The 12,241-nt window shown below is 37.2% G+C and overlaps 1 protein-coding gene across 1 annotated transcript in view; it reads left to right on the top strand.

Moving 5' to 3' along the window:
- The window catches only part of hcn4 (hyperpolarization activated cyclic nucleotide-gated potassium channel 4), a 96,228-nt gene that overhangs the window by 72,236 nt on the left and 11,751 nt on the right, over window positions 1-12,241 (top strand). The window contains exons 6-7 of the mRNA XM_027159254.2: window positions 5,496-5,642; window positions 7,464-7,704. Of these exons, the coding sequence (XP_027015055.2) occupies window positions 5,496-5,642; window positions 7,464-7,704 (388 nt within the window). The remainder of the gene's footprint in view (window positions 1-5,495; window positions 5,643-7,463; window positions 7,705-12,241) is intronic.

The raw sequence follows: 12,241 nt of genomic DNA, 5'->3' as shown, positions 1-12,241 counted from the left end.
CCATCATGGTGGAGGAAATCTTGATTTAAAATCTAAACATACGAAAGAGGTGGTTTTATATTTCTGTATTTTAAACATTTTAATATGAATCATATACATTTTTCATCCCGTGCATAGAATCTATCTATGAACCGTGCTTTACAGCAAGTCTATTTTTATGCAAATCTAAGAGAGAGAGAGAGAGTGAGAGAGAGAATATGAATGAGAAAAGAAGAAGAGGAAAGACTATTCATTCAATGAAGATATGAGAAGAACAAAGCAACGAGAGGAGAAAAATAGACATGCTCTATGAGATCTTATTCAGCGCAAAGGAAGACCCAAGACTCCTGGGTCAAATCATGAATGAAACAATAGAAAGAAGAAAAAAAAAGGGCTAAAGATAAGGAGGTGGAGTTGTGTGTGTGTGTGTGTGTGGGGGGGGGGTGTACGGGGTTGGGGGGGTCGGGTACAAGAGGTGGCTAATTTCAGCTGCATGGAGGAAGAAGGGTTTCGGACGTGTTTTGTGCTCCTATTTTCTGGCACATTTCATATTCGTAGTGTGGTGCACCATAACTGTTGTTCCTCTGTGATTAAAGAGTGCTGAAGACATTAATAAACAGATAGAGAGAGAGAAGAGAGAGAGAGAGACAGAGAGAGAGAGAGAGAGAGTGAGAGAGAGAGAGACTTTTTTTTTTTTTACTTTTGTCACACTTTATTTACACAAGTCACATATCATTATAATTCATGGTGACTTAATAAATAAATAAATAAATAAATAAATAAAGAAAGAAAGAAAGAAAGAAAGAAAGAAAGAAAGAAAGAAAGAAAGAAAGAAAGATGTTTCTACAGTGATTAAAACATGGGTGATTAGTTGAACTCTGGTGCAAAGTTCAGTTCTCCTTCCTCCACAGAGCACAAAGCATTTTCCCAACACCACACACATTTAAAACCATCAACATTGTTCGTACTTTTGTAAAAATTAAAATCAATTAAAGTTCTTGATTTTATCAGCCTTTTTAATATCGTTGTGGCATCACAGTCAGCGTTTTGTGTAATCTGGTTTCTCCGGCTCAGATATATTGCCATCTTTGCTTGACCGAAGATGAAGTTGACCAGTTGGCACCTGAACCTTTTGTTTCCTAACGTACTTACACCCAAAAATAAAACACTGAACAGTAAAAACAACATAAAACAACCTTAAAATGCTCCATAAAAACACAAAGAAAGACTGTAACCTGGAGCAGTAAATAAAAGCTTGAAAAAAAGGTTCTCTCTGTGAACAAAAAGGACAGTCATGTGCAATATCAGGGTTTAAAACAGAAATAAAAGAGAGACCGAGAGACCGAGAGAGAGAGAGAGAGAGAGAGAGAGAGAGAGAGAGAGAGAGAGAGAGAGAGAGAGTTAGTTTTAGATTTAGAAAGAGATTAGTGATTGGTGTGTTTGTGTGTGTGTGTGTGTGTGTGTTTGTGTGTGTGTGTGTGTGTGTGTGTGTGTGTGTGTGTGTGTGTGTGTGTGTGTGTGTGTGTGTGTGTGTGTGTGTGTGTGTGTGTAATGTAATGAATATAATTCATTTAAACACGTTTATAAAATATATAATGTGTGCAATTGTTAATATTGTGAGGTTTTCAATGTGAAGACATTTATTTATTTATTTATTTATTTATTTATTTATTTATTTATCTACATTGGAAGGAGTCTCCAGTGTCAGCTCAGCCAGTGGAAACACTAAACTACATTTTTATTTGGGAAACAAATCGAGTGAGAATTCCTCCATAAACCCTTCAGATAATTTGCTAAGCTACATTCAGGTTTGTTTGAATTTCTCAGGTGTGTTAAATTTACCTCACACTAACACTAGAGCTGCATTTCATCTGAACCTTACACTACGCACTGTGTGATGTCTTGTGTTGCATCGCCTCCAATGGAACACGTCGAGTACATGAAGTGTGAAAATTGTGAAATTCCACGATTGTTTTTTTTTTAATATATAATATAATATATAATATTGCCTCATCCAGGCCTTCTTCTTGTTGGACTACATTGTATACTACAAAAAGGCACAGAGTTGTGTTTAAATATGCAGTTTGTTAACCACCACGAGCCACACGACCTCCTGTTACAGTATTAAAGGGAAAAAGTCAACATATAAAATGTCCTGTATGTATTTTATGAGAACTTTTACGGGTTAAACAACTATCTGACTTTTCAATTTGAAAGTGTATATGTTGTGTACACAAAGCCCCACACACACACACCTCAAGTCCTCGGGCAGTGTGTGTGTGTGTGTCTGTGTGAATGATGGTGGAAGATTGCACAATAAAGTGTGACTGCTTTGCCGTGGAAGAGCCACGTTTCTGAGTTTTCCCTCAGGCAGTCCTGTGGGCAGCTCATCACGGGGGGCTTCTCCTCAGGGAGCCAACGCATCACACAGACTCATTAGCTAGGGGAGGAACAGGTCTCTCTCTCTCTCTCTCTCTCTCTCTCTCTCTCTCTCTTTGCTCTCGTCTTTCATCTGCTGTCAGGAGATGTTCCACCTCATCCGTTCTTCATCTTGCGCTCACGCTCTACTCTTTTTATTGCTCTTTTTATGTCGCCTTTCGGGAAGATATTAGTATCCGGTCTGTTTTACAGAACTGACTATAACAGCTTTGTAGTGTTATACAAGGCAGAGCATCCCACTCCTCACTGCCCATCCCTCCATCCCTCCATCCCTCCATCCACCCTCTAAAGAGAACATTCAGAACAGCATCTGAAGTGTTTTTTTTTTAGTTAGTTATTTGTTTGTTTGTGTTTATTTATTCACCAGTCTAAAGGTGTTTCTAGGCGATTCAGTTGCATTTAGAGATCACTGGAGAAATAATTATATATCTTTGGAATATCATATATATCCTTTTAATATCAGAACGTTCTCATTGTACTCAATATTCCAAATCGTTATGTGTGAAACAGTGTGTCACATCCAGTTACTATAAATAAATAAATAAATAAATAAATAAATAAATAAATAAATAAATAAATAACATGCTATTAAAATAACATTTCTTATTTAGCTGTTACCTCGTTTCTAGGGTTTATACTATGCAAATTTTATTAGGCTTTAGGTGTGTGTGTGTGTGTGTGTGTGTGTGTGTGTGTGTGTGTGTGTGTGTGTGTGTGTGTGTGTGTGTGTGTGTGTGTATGTGTGTGTGTGTGTGTGTATGTGTGTGTGTATATGTGTGTGTGTATGTGTGTGTGTGCACATATTATGTATCATATCTTCCTTCCCTTTCTTTCTTTCTTTCTTTCTTTCTTTCTTTCTTTCTTTCTTTCTTTCTTTCTTTCTTTCTTTCTTTCTTTCTTTCTTTCTTTTCCAATTCCTTCCTTCCTTCCTTCCTTCCTTCCATCCCTCCTTCCTACATCAACTTAAATAATTCAAACCCATCCTAATCTTCTTTTCCTTCCTTCCTTCCTTCCTTCCTTCCTTCCTTCCTTCCTTCCTTCCTTCCTTCCTTCCTTCCTTCCTTCCTTCCTTCTATGTAAAATTAAGTGAGAAAGAGAGAGAGAGAGAGAGAGAGAGAGAGAGAGAGAGAGAGAGAGAGAGAGACAGAAAGCTCATGATCACGATTGAGAGATGGACTTAAAGCTTTTCCACACTCTCAGCATTACAAATCATGCACCTGGACTCGCAGTCACTCGCTCAATAATTGGCGCATAAAAACACTTCATCTGAGCTCTTTTGTTCTTTTTCACCGCAGTGAAATAATACACAATGAATTATTTAATAAAGAGAGTCCTCTGACTCGTTCACTCCTACAACCCTCACAACAACCATCTCTATTTCCAACATATCCTTTAGCCAGTCATGACATTTATATCATGAGGGCTATTATTAGTCCCTGTAGTGAGAGACAGATTAGAAAAAAAAAGATCAGGATTGTAATATGCAGGGGGGGGGGGGGGGTGGTTGTGGAATCAGCAAATCTGGATTCAGATCTGGGCAACGTATCGATTTGATTTTGTAATTCTGCTCTTAATGTCTGACTCGGGTTCGACTGAGAAGCTGCGGCTCACACAGGATTTATGCGAGGTCTTTGTTTTACATTCGGGAAGCGTTTTATGCAAAAAGGTCAGTGGGAAAATACGTGAAGGTGTTGCGTATGCTGAAGGTTTTTGATCTATGGCACAAATTGGTTTTTAAAGTCCTTATCACGGCCGTAAGGTATTAGACTCTTAACACTAAGAGTTTTTAGATGCTAATTATAGTAACTTTTTACATTCTGCTCTGTTCTCTGTAATCCCAGGGTTTGTTCTGGCACTCTTCCTCCTCTTCTTCTTCCTCCTTTTTCTCATCCTCTTCCCCCTCTTGAGGCTCATTGGACAACTTGTTCCTAGCACAAATGGCCCAGTTTCGTTTCTGTTAACATTCGATCCTAAATCTGTTTCGTTTCAAGAACTAAAATAGCTGAATTTAATATTAGTGATATTTATGATAATTTTTTAAGATTTTAAATAAAAACCTTCTTTCCTAATAAATTAAAGCTCATTGTAAGATATGGCAAAAAAAATCTTAAATCTTATTTGAAAAACATTTAGTGTGTGTGTGTGTGTGTGTGTGTGTTTGTGTGTGTTTGTGTGTATTTCATCATTAGCTCGTGTTGTTTTTAATTTAGTTCCATAAAACACAATCTCTATATAATGAGACATGCTACAGGATTAATATAAAGCATGTAGACATAGTAAACCATTAATAAGGTACTTATCTCTCTCTCTCTCTCTCTCTCTCTCTCTCTCTCTCTCACACACACACACACACACCACACACACACACACACACACACACACACACACACACACACACACACACACACACACACACACACACACACACACACACACACACACAATAATAATAATAGAGTCTGCATTATAGAATAATTGTTTCATTGGTGTGTTAGACAGCGACTTAATCAGATAATGTGACTTTTTTCTCTGGCATTTATTTTCACACCATCTGCAGTCCAGTAAACACTAATGATAGTTTTTTCCTTCCTTCCTATCTTCTATCCTTCCTTCCTTCCCTCCTTCCTTCCTACCTACCTTCCTTCCTTCCTTTTAGCTTTATTTACCTTTCTTTCTATGTCGAGTTAAATGTCTTTAAACTAAAAAATTAGAAACATAACTAGAATATTTTCCCCCATTTCTTTTCTGTTCTTTTCTTTTCATTCAATTCACTGTTTTCCTTCCTTCCTTCCTTCCTTCCTTCCTTCCTTCCTTCCTTCCTTCCTTCCTTCCTTCCTTCCTTCTTTCCTTCCCTCTTACTTGCCTTCATAATTTTGTCCTTAATTTTACCTTCCATTTTCTTTCTTTCTTTCTTTCTTTCTTTCTTTCTTTCTTTCTTTCTTTCTTTCTTTCTTTCTTTCTTTCTTTCTTTCTTTCTTTCTTTCTTTGTAACTATATTCTTTGAAGCTTACACAGTAGAAACCTTTGCATTGGCCTTTGTAACCTCTGGTTCTCTCACTCTTCCTCTCGGTCTTCAGTATAAACAGGTGGAGCAGTACATGTCCTTCCATAAGCTGCCAGCAGACATGCGCCAGAGGATCCATGATTACTACGAGCACCGTTACCAGGGCAAGATGTTTGATGAGGAGAGCATCCTGGGGGAGCTGAATGAGCCGCTCAGGGAGGTGAGCACAAACACATGAAGATATTTGACAAAATACAATACTTTTCTTTTCCAACAGCACTTCTGTGGAGGCGATTAGCGGAATTTTTGAAGGGTTTCATTATTTCTGATTAACTTTCATGTAATTTCATGTAATTACTTTATGTTCCGCACAAGATATTGGAAAACATGCCTAAAAAAAACACAAAAAAAAACAGTGTGTGTCACTATACTGTACAAAGCCTGTATCCTGCTCATTTCTAAGAGACATATGTACAGTATATCAGAAGTAAAGCAGACAGGTAGGTAGGTAGGTAGGTAGGTAGGTAGGTAGGTAGGTAGGTACAGTACAGTCCAAAAGTTTGGACACACCTTCCAAAAGTTTGGACACACCACCTTTCCAACAGGACAATGACCCAAACACACCTCCAGGCTGTGTAAGGGCTATTTAACCATGAAGGAGAGTGATGGAGTGCTGCACCAGATGACCTGGCCTCCACAGTCACCGGACCTGAACCCGATCGAGATGGTTTGGGGTGAGCTGGACCGCAGAGTGAAGGCAAAAGGGCCAACAAGTGCTAAGCATCTCTGGGAACTCCTTCAAGACTGTTGGAAGACCATTTCAGGTGACGACCTCTTGAAGCTCATCGAGAGAATGCCAAGAGTGTGCAAAGCAGTAATCAAAGCAAAAGGTGGCCTAGAAGAACCTAGAATATGACATATTTTCAGTTGTTTCACACTTTTTTGTTATGTACATATATAATTCCACACGTGTTAATTCATAGTTTAGATGCCTTCAGTGTGAATCTACAATTTTCATAGTCATGAAAATAAAGAAAACTTTGAATGAGAAGGTGTGTCCAAACCTTTGGTCTGTACTGTAGGTAGGTAGGTAGGTAGGTAGGTAGGTAGGTAGGTAGGTAGATAGATAGATAGATAGATAGATAGATAGATAGATAGATAGATAGATAGATAGATAGATAGATAGATAGATAGATAGATAGATAGATAGATAGATAGATAGATAGATAGATAGTATAAAGAAAATAATAACTATGTATGTCTGTGCAAATGTGTGCATTATGTAGATGTTCACCAGGATGATATACAGTGTATATACAGATAATATACAGAAATGGAGGTAAACTATGGTACGCAATGAATTTACAGTTGTATTCAGTGTGGAGTAGAACTCTAAGATGATTACAGGCAGTGAAGAGTTTTTAAAAAACTGGTCCTGAACCTGCTAATTCTTGTGCGGCTCTGTTATGGTCCTGTATCTCTTACTGGAAGGAAGACGGTTGAACAGTTTGTGACTCGGGTGAAAGGAATCCTTGAAAATTAAGACATCTACTGAGGCGAAGAGACTCAGTGGCAGGACGTTGGGTGCCAATGATGGTTTGGGCGGTTTTCATTATCCAATGATGCTCTGGAGTTGCCATACCATAGTGCGATCTAGTTTGTCACGATGCTTTTGACATGCTTAGAATAATAGAATCATTAAGGTCATGGTGTGTCTTTGAAATGCAAACTATTGTTCAGTAAACTAAGACAACTGCTTCTGCTATTGTTGGCGTGGTGTTTAGCATGTTTGGGGTTGGGGGAGTGTGTCCTTCAAACAACCTGTGTGAATGGAGTTTGCAGTTTTCAGTGGATTCCTCTTGGTACATTGGTTTCCTCTACAGTCCAAATGCATGTGTTGTAGGTCCAGATTGCCTCACAAGTCCCATGTCATAGGCTCCAGGTTTCCTTTTTAGGTTAATTGGTAAAGGAAATGGATGGATGGATATTTTTTTTATTTAATTGACATGATATCTTTTGAACCTCTATCTCACTTTTGCAGGAAATAATCAACTTCAACTGTCGGAAGCTGGTGGCATCGATGCCCCTGTTTGCCAACGCAGATCCGAATTTCGTGACATCGATGCTGACCAAGCTGCGCTTTGAAGTTTTCCAACCTCGAGACTACATCATCCGAGAAGGCACCATTGGGAAGAAGATGTACTTCATACAGCACGGAGTCGTTAGCGTGCTCACTAAAGGGAACAAGGAAACCAAGCTGTCAGATGGTTCCTACTTTGGAGGTAATGAAGCTTTAAGTGGAACAGCAACACCATACGGTCTGGGATGTACACACACTGACTCTACACACATTCAGCAAGGCATAACTGCTTTACTCAGTTGTGCTGGTAATAACACAAAAAGTGTGTTACCAAAAAAAAAGGAACGACAAAAAAACATACAGCTTCTAGACTCTAGTCGAAGCTTTTCTAACCATGAGTTAAGTATCTCAAGTATCAAGTACATTTGATTGACGTGGCCACAAGTATCCGAAAGTACTTAAAAAGCTAATTAATTAATTAGAGTTAGAATTAATTAAAAACATACTTTAATAGCCATATCAAATGTACTTTAATTGTGATATTCATCTCACATGTGGTTTTCAAATCGTAGCTTTCTGCCTGTTGTTGATTATTATTATTATTATTATTATTATTATTATTATTATTATTATTATTATTATTATTAAATACCTACTTATTTGTTATTAATTATTATTAAATAATAAACGCAATATTATTCATAAATAAATACATAAAAAGTATTTGTTGTTGCTATTATTGCTGTTGTTAATAACAATAACAATAACAATACTTATTACAATAGTTAATAATAACAGCAACAACAACAATATTATTATTATTATTATTATTATTATTATTATTATTATTATTATTATTATTATTATTATTATTATTATTATTATGTGGTGTATAAAGACCCTTCCGTAGTTTCTAGGAGTTATGTTTTTTGTTTTTGTTGTGTTTGAGGTTTTGTCATTACTTTAAGACGGAGTTTACACTGAATGTAAAGGTATCTAATGCATGAACTGACTAAATTTAATGCCTCCTAGTCATCTAGGATCTTCTCAGTTTTTCTTAACATGGGTTTATATTTCATTATTTAGATTTTGTCAGAGAAAAATGTCTCTGGCAATAGGTATGTAATTTTAGGAAAGCTAATAACTTTCAAAACAGTGGAAAAGAATTTCAAAAAAGCTTCTTTTTAGACGCAAAAGCTTTGATTTGAAATCTGTTGGTTGTCACTGATGTTTTTTTTAAACTCAGCAGTTTAAACTCGTTCGTTCATTTCTGATGCTATTTAAAACACAGGGGACCCTGAGTTCAATCAGAGCTGCTGTTTCAGTTTTATATTACTTTGTTTATAATGAATTCTTAAAATATAGTATTGTACTCTTTTTAGACTTTGGATCATCAGAGCCAAGTCACCTAAATACACAGTAAATTCCACTTTGTGTTATTTGTATCCATTAGTGTATGAGGTCAATGCTCAGCAATTCTTTTCTCATGTGCTTATTATAATTTTCTCACCATACAGTAATAATTCCATTGTTCACACAATGTCAATATATATTATGGTTCAGGCCGCAAGGTTGCGTTAATGGGTAAAGCGGCTGTGGCATTTAGCAGCATGTGACCCACAGGTCCACCATTAATTACAGTTAATGTACATCGTGCGAGTTCCCTGACCTCCTCTGTGGGAATCTGATCTATACTGTAATAACAACAAAAAGAGGTCATGCAATCCATCTCTGAGCATGCCACAATCACAGTAATCCACACATCCAGGCTGAATTTATAACTTCCCTCACTGGCAGCCATATTGACCCGGGATATATTATATCCCTTGTTATGATGTAAAAAGTATAGGATAGATATATTTGTTACTGATCTACACAGATCAGTTACTGAAAACTCAAGAGTTACTGACTTAAGTCCTAAAGGTATTTTTCACTAAAGTGGTGCCTCCAGCATGGGCGAATGCACAGAAGAAAGACAGGGGTTTTATTAATAAAATCACAAAACAAACACAGGAAAACAATAGGGGGGAAAAAACGACTAAAAATTAAAGGATAGCAGGATCGGGGGAGGGAGCAGGTTAAGGTTTGGGCGTGGCAACACATAAACAAAACATAAACAAAAGCACATGGCACAAGACAGAAAAACAAACCCTTGTCAGAACGCCCCTAGTGTTCCAACAGGGAATTGTCCAAGCCATCATGATAGTAATTATGTTAGGAAAGTTACCTGGATGGATGGATGGATGGATGGATGGATGGATGGATGGATGGATGGATAGATAGATAGATAGATAGATAGATAGATAGATAGATAGATAGATAGATAGATAGATAGATAGATAGATGTGAAAATATGACCCCTCTTTCCATCTATTAATCTTTGTGATCTGTAATTATTTCTTAATTGCATTAATATAGTAGCATGTAATGGTTGTGCTGGTGCAATTTTGGAGTCTCTATTTTCGCTCAGCATTTCCTGGCTGCAGTGCAGCTCTGGGAGAGCAGCAGGAACCATTGGGAATTTATAACAAACAGGAATTAGTCACTCATGAAATTAATTTGTGTGTGTGGAGGAGGGCAGGTGTTAAACAGGGCTGGTGAACTCTCCCAGTGATTGTCCACATCATGTAGGTTCATATGAATAATGCTTACTTTAACCTGTGTAAATCTCGGACAGGTACAGAGAAGGGTGAGGTTTTTATCTTTCTTTCTTTCTTTCTTTCTTTCTTTCTTTCTTTCTTTCTTTCTTTCTTTCTAAATGTAGCCTTTTAAATGAACAATTTATTTCTGTAAATATGGCTTAAATCTGCACATCTGCACAGGTTTTTTCTATGTAGCCATGTTTTCTTCAAATACAGAAACGCATATCTAGAACAAACATCATGTAACATTTTTGTGATGTTTGTGTCTTTGTCCACATTACTTAGACTTACTTAGAGGAATAAGAATCGACTGTGTTCTCTCAAATCAGTGTTGTCATCTCCTGATTGCAGCCATGTCACCCTCAACAAAGTGCAGTTAACCTGTGTCGAACTAGAGACCATTAGAGAGAGCTGTGCCACCAGAACGTGTGTGTGTGTGTGTCAGTGTGTGCTTGTGTGTGAGTGTGTGTGTGTGTTACAGAGAGAGAAGGTGTGATATAGACCAAGGTACCGTCTATAGAACAGCAGCTGTTCCTTCCTCGGAGTGTGACGTCACTAGCCTCTAGCATTTGTGCCGTGGATCCCGATAGAACGAGGTTGGAAAAGAGAGTGTTAATGCATGGATGGTGTGATGTCAGGCTATATTAGGCTCGCAGGGCGCTCACACACTCTGAAAGGTTAGTGTGTGTTCACTCGAGCTGCTCGATACAGATCTGAGCTGACAGAAAGGCTCTGAGCGCAGGTGAGCTTAGCCAGTCCTGACCTCACACACCTCTATCTACCTCTCCTGCGTCTGTGCATCATAAAATAAACACATTTTAAACAGTGAGCGAAAATAGCAGGATGAAACAAACCATTCTGAAAGATATCCGTAGCGTTTCACAGGATTTGTTTTTACCGGTTATAGCATTGGGTACACTATCGTGTAGCGTTGTAAACATTAGAAGCACTACTACTACCAGCATATACAGACACAGACTTACCTTTCCTGTCGCGGGAGACAAGCATAACAGCCTATTAGGCTCAGCAGGAGGTTGGCCGATAAGACAGTTTTGGATTCTGAGTGCACTGTAAGCCTGTTTAGGATTACACGCAGGATTTTATTCTTTTCTTTAGTGAGTCACACGCCAAGCTGAGTCAGAAAAGCACAAGGGTTCTGGCTCATAATGTTAATATGAAAGGTGTACTGTAGTGGGAGGTTTGAGGTTTAAGCAAGCAGAGACTAGAGGTCACAGTGACTTTACAAAAACACAACGGAATAAATCTGGTGTCAATGCCGAGCTACACCTCCGGGCTAGATCTGATACAGCCAAATGAAAACAGAGTTTGGGACTGTCAGGGAAAAGGGACACAGAAACTGTACAACACTGCTGGAAAATTTGAAAAGTTTAGATGGGAAAAGTTTTGATCAGATTAGAGTTTATTTTTTATGTAGCAAATAATCTGTTTCGTTCTGCTTGCTTGCTTGCTTGCTTTCTTTCTTTCTTTCCTTCTTTCTTTCTTTCTTTCTTTCTTTCTTTCTTTTTAGTGTACCAAATAGTCTTTTAAACAAACATTTTCTTTCTTTCTTTCTTTCTTTCTTTCTTTCTTTCTTTCTTTCTTTCTATCTATCTATCTATCTATCTATCTATCTATCTATCTATCTATCTATCTATCTATCTATCTATCTATCTTTCTTTCTTTCTTTCTTGTAGCAAAAGTCTCTTAAATAAACAATTTCTTTCTTTCTTTCTTTCTTTCTTTCTTTCTTTCTTTCTTTCTTTCTTTCTTTCTATCTATCTATCTATCTATCTATCTATCTATCTATCTATCTATCTATCTATCTATCTATCTATCTATCTATCTTGTAGCAAAAAGTCTCTTAATTAACTAAACAATTTCTTTCTTTCTTTCTTTCTTTCTTTCTTTCTTTCTTTCTTTCTTTCTTTCTTTCCTTCTTTCCTTCTTTCTTTCTTTCTTTCTTTCTTTCTTTCTTTCTTTCTTTTTAGTGTACCAAATAGTCTTTTAAACAAACATTTTCTTTCTTTCTTTCTTTCTTTCTTTCTTTCTTTCTTTCTTTCTTTCTTTCTTTCTATCTATCTATCTATCTATCTATCT

Source organism: Tachysurus fulvidraco, chromosome 13, assembly GCF_022655615.1.
Source record: "Tachysurus fulvidraco isolate hzauxx_2018 chromosome 13, HZAU_PFXX_2.0, whole genome shotgun sequence".
NCBI classification, from domain to species: Eukaryota; Metazoa; Chordata; class Actinopteri; order Siluriformes; family Bagridae; genus Tachysurus; species Tachysurus fulvidraco.
The sequence above is the reverse complement of the archived record's forward strand: the minus strand, read 5'-3'. Positions and strand labels throughout refer to the sequence as shown.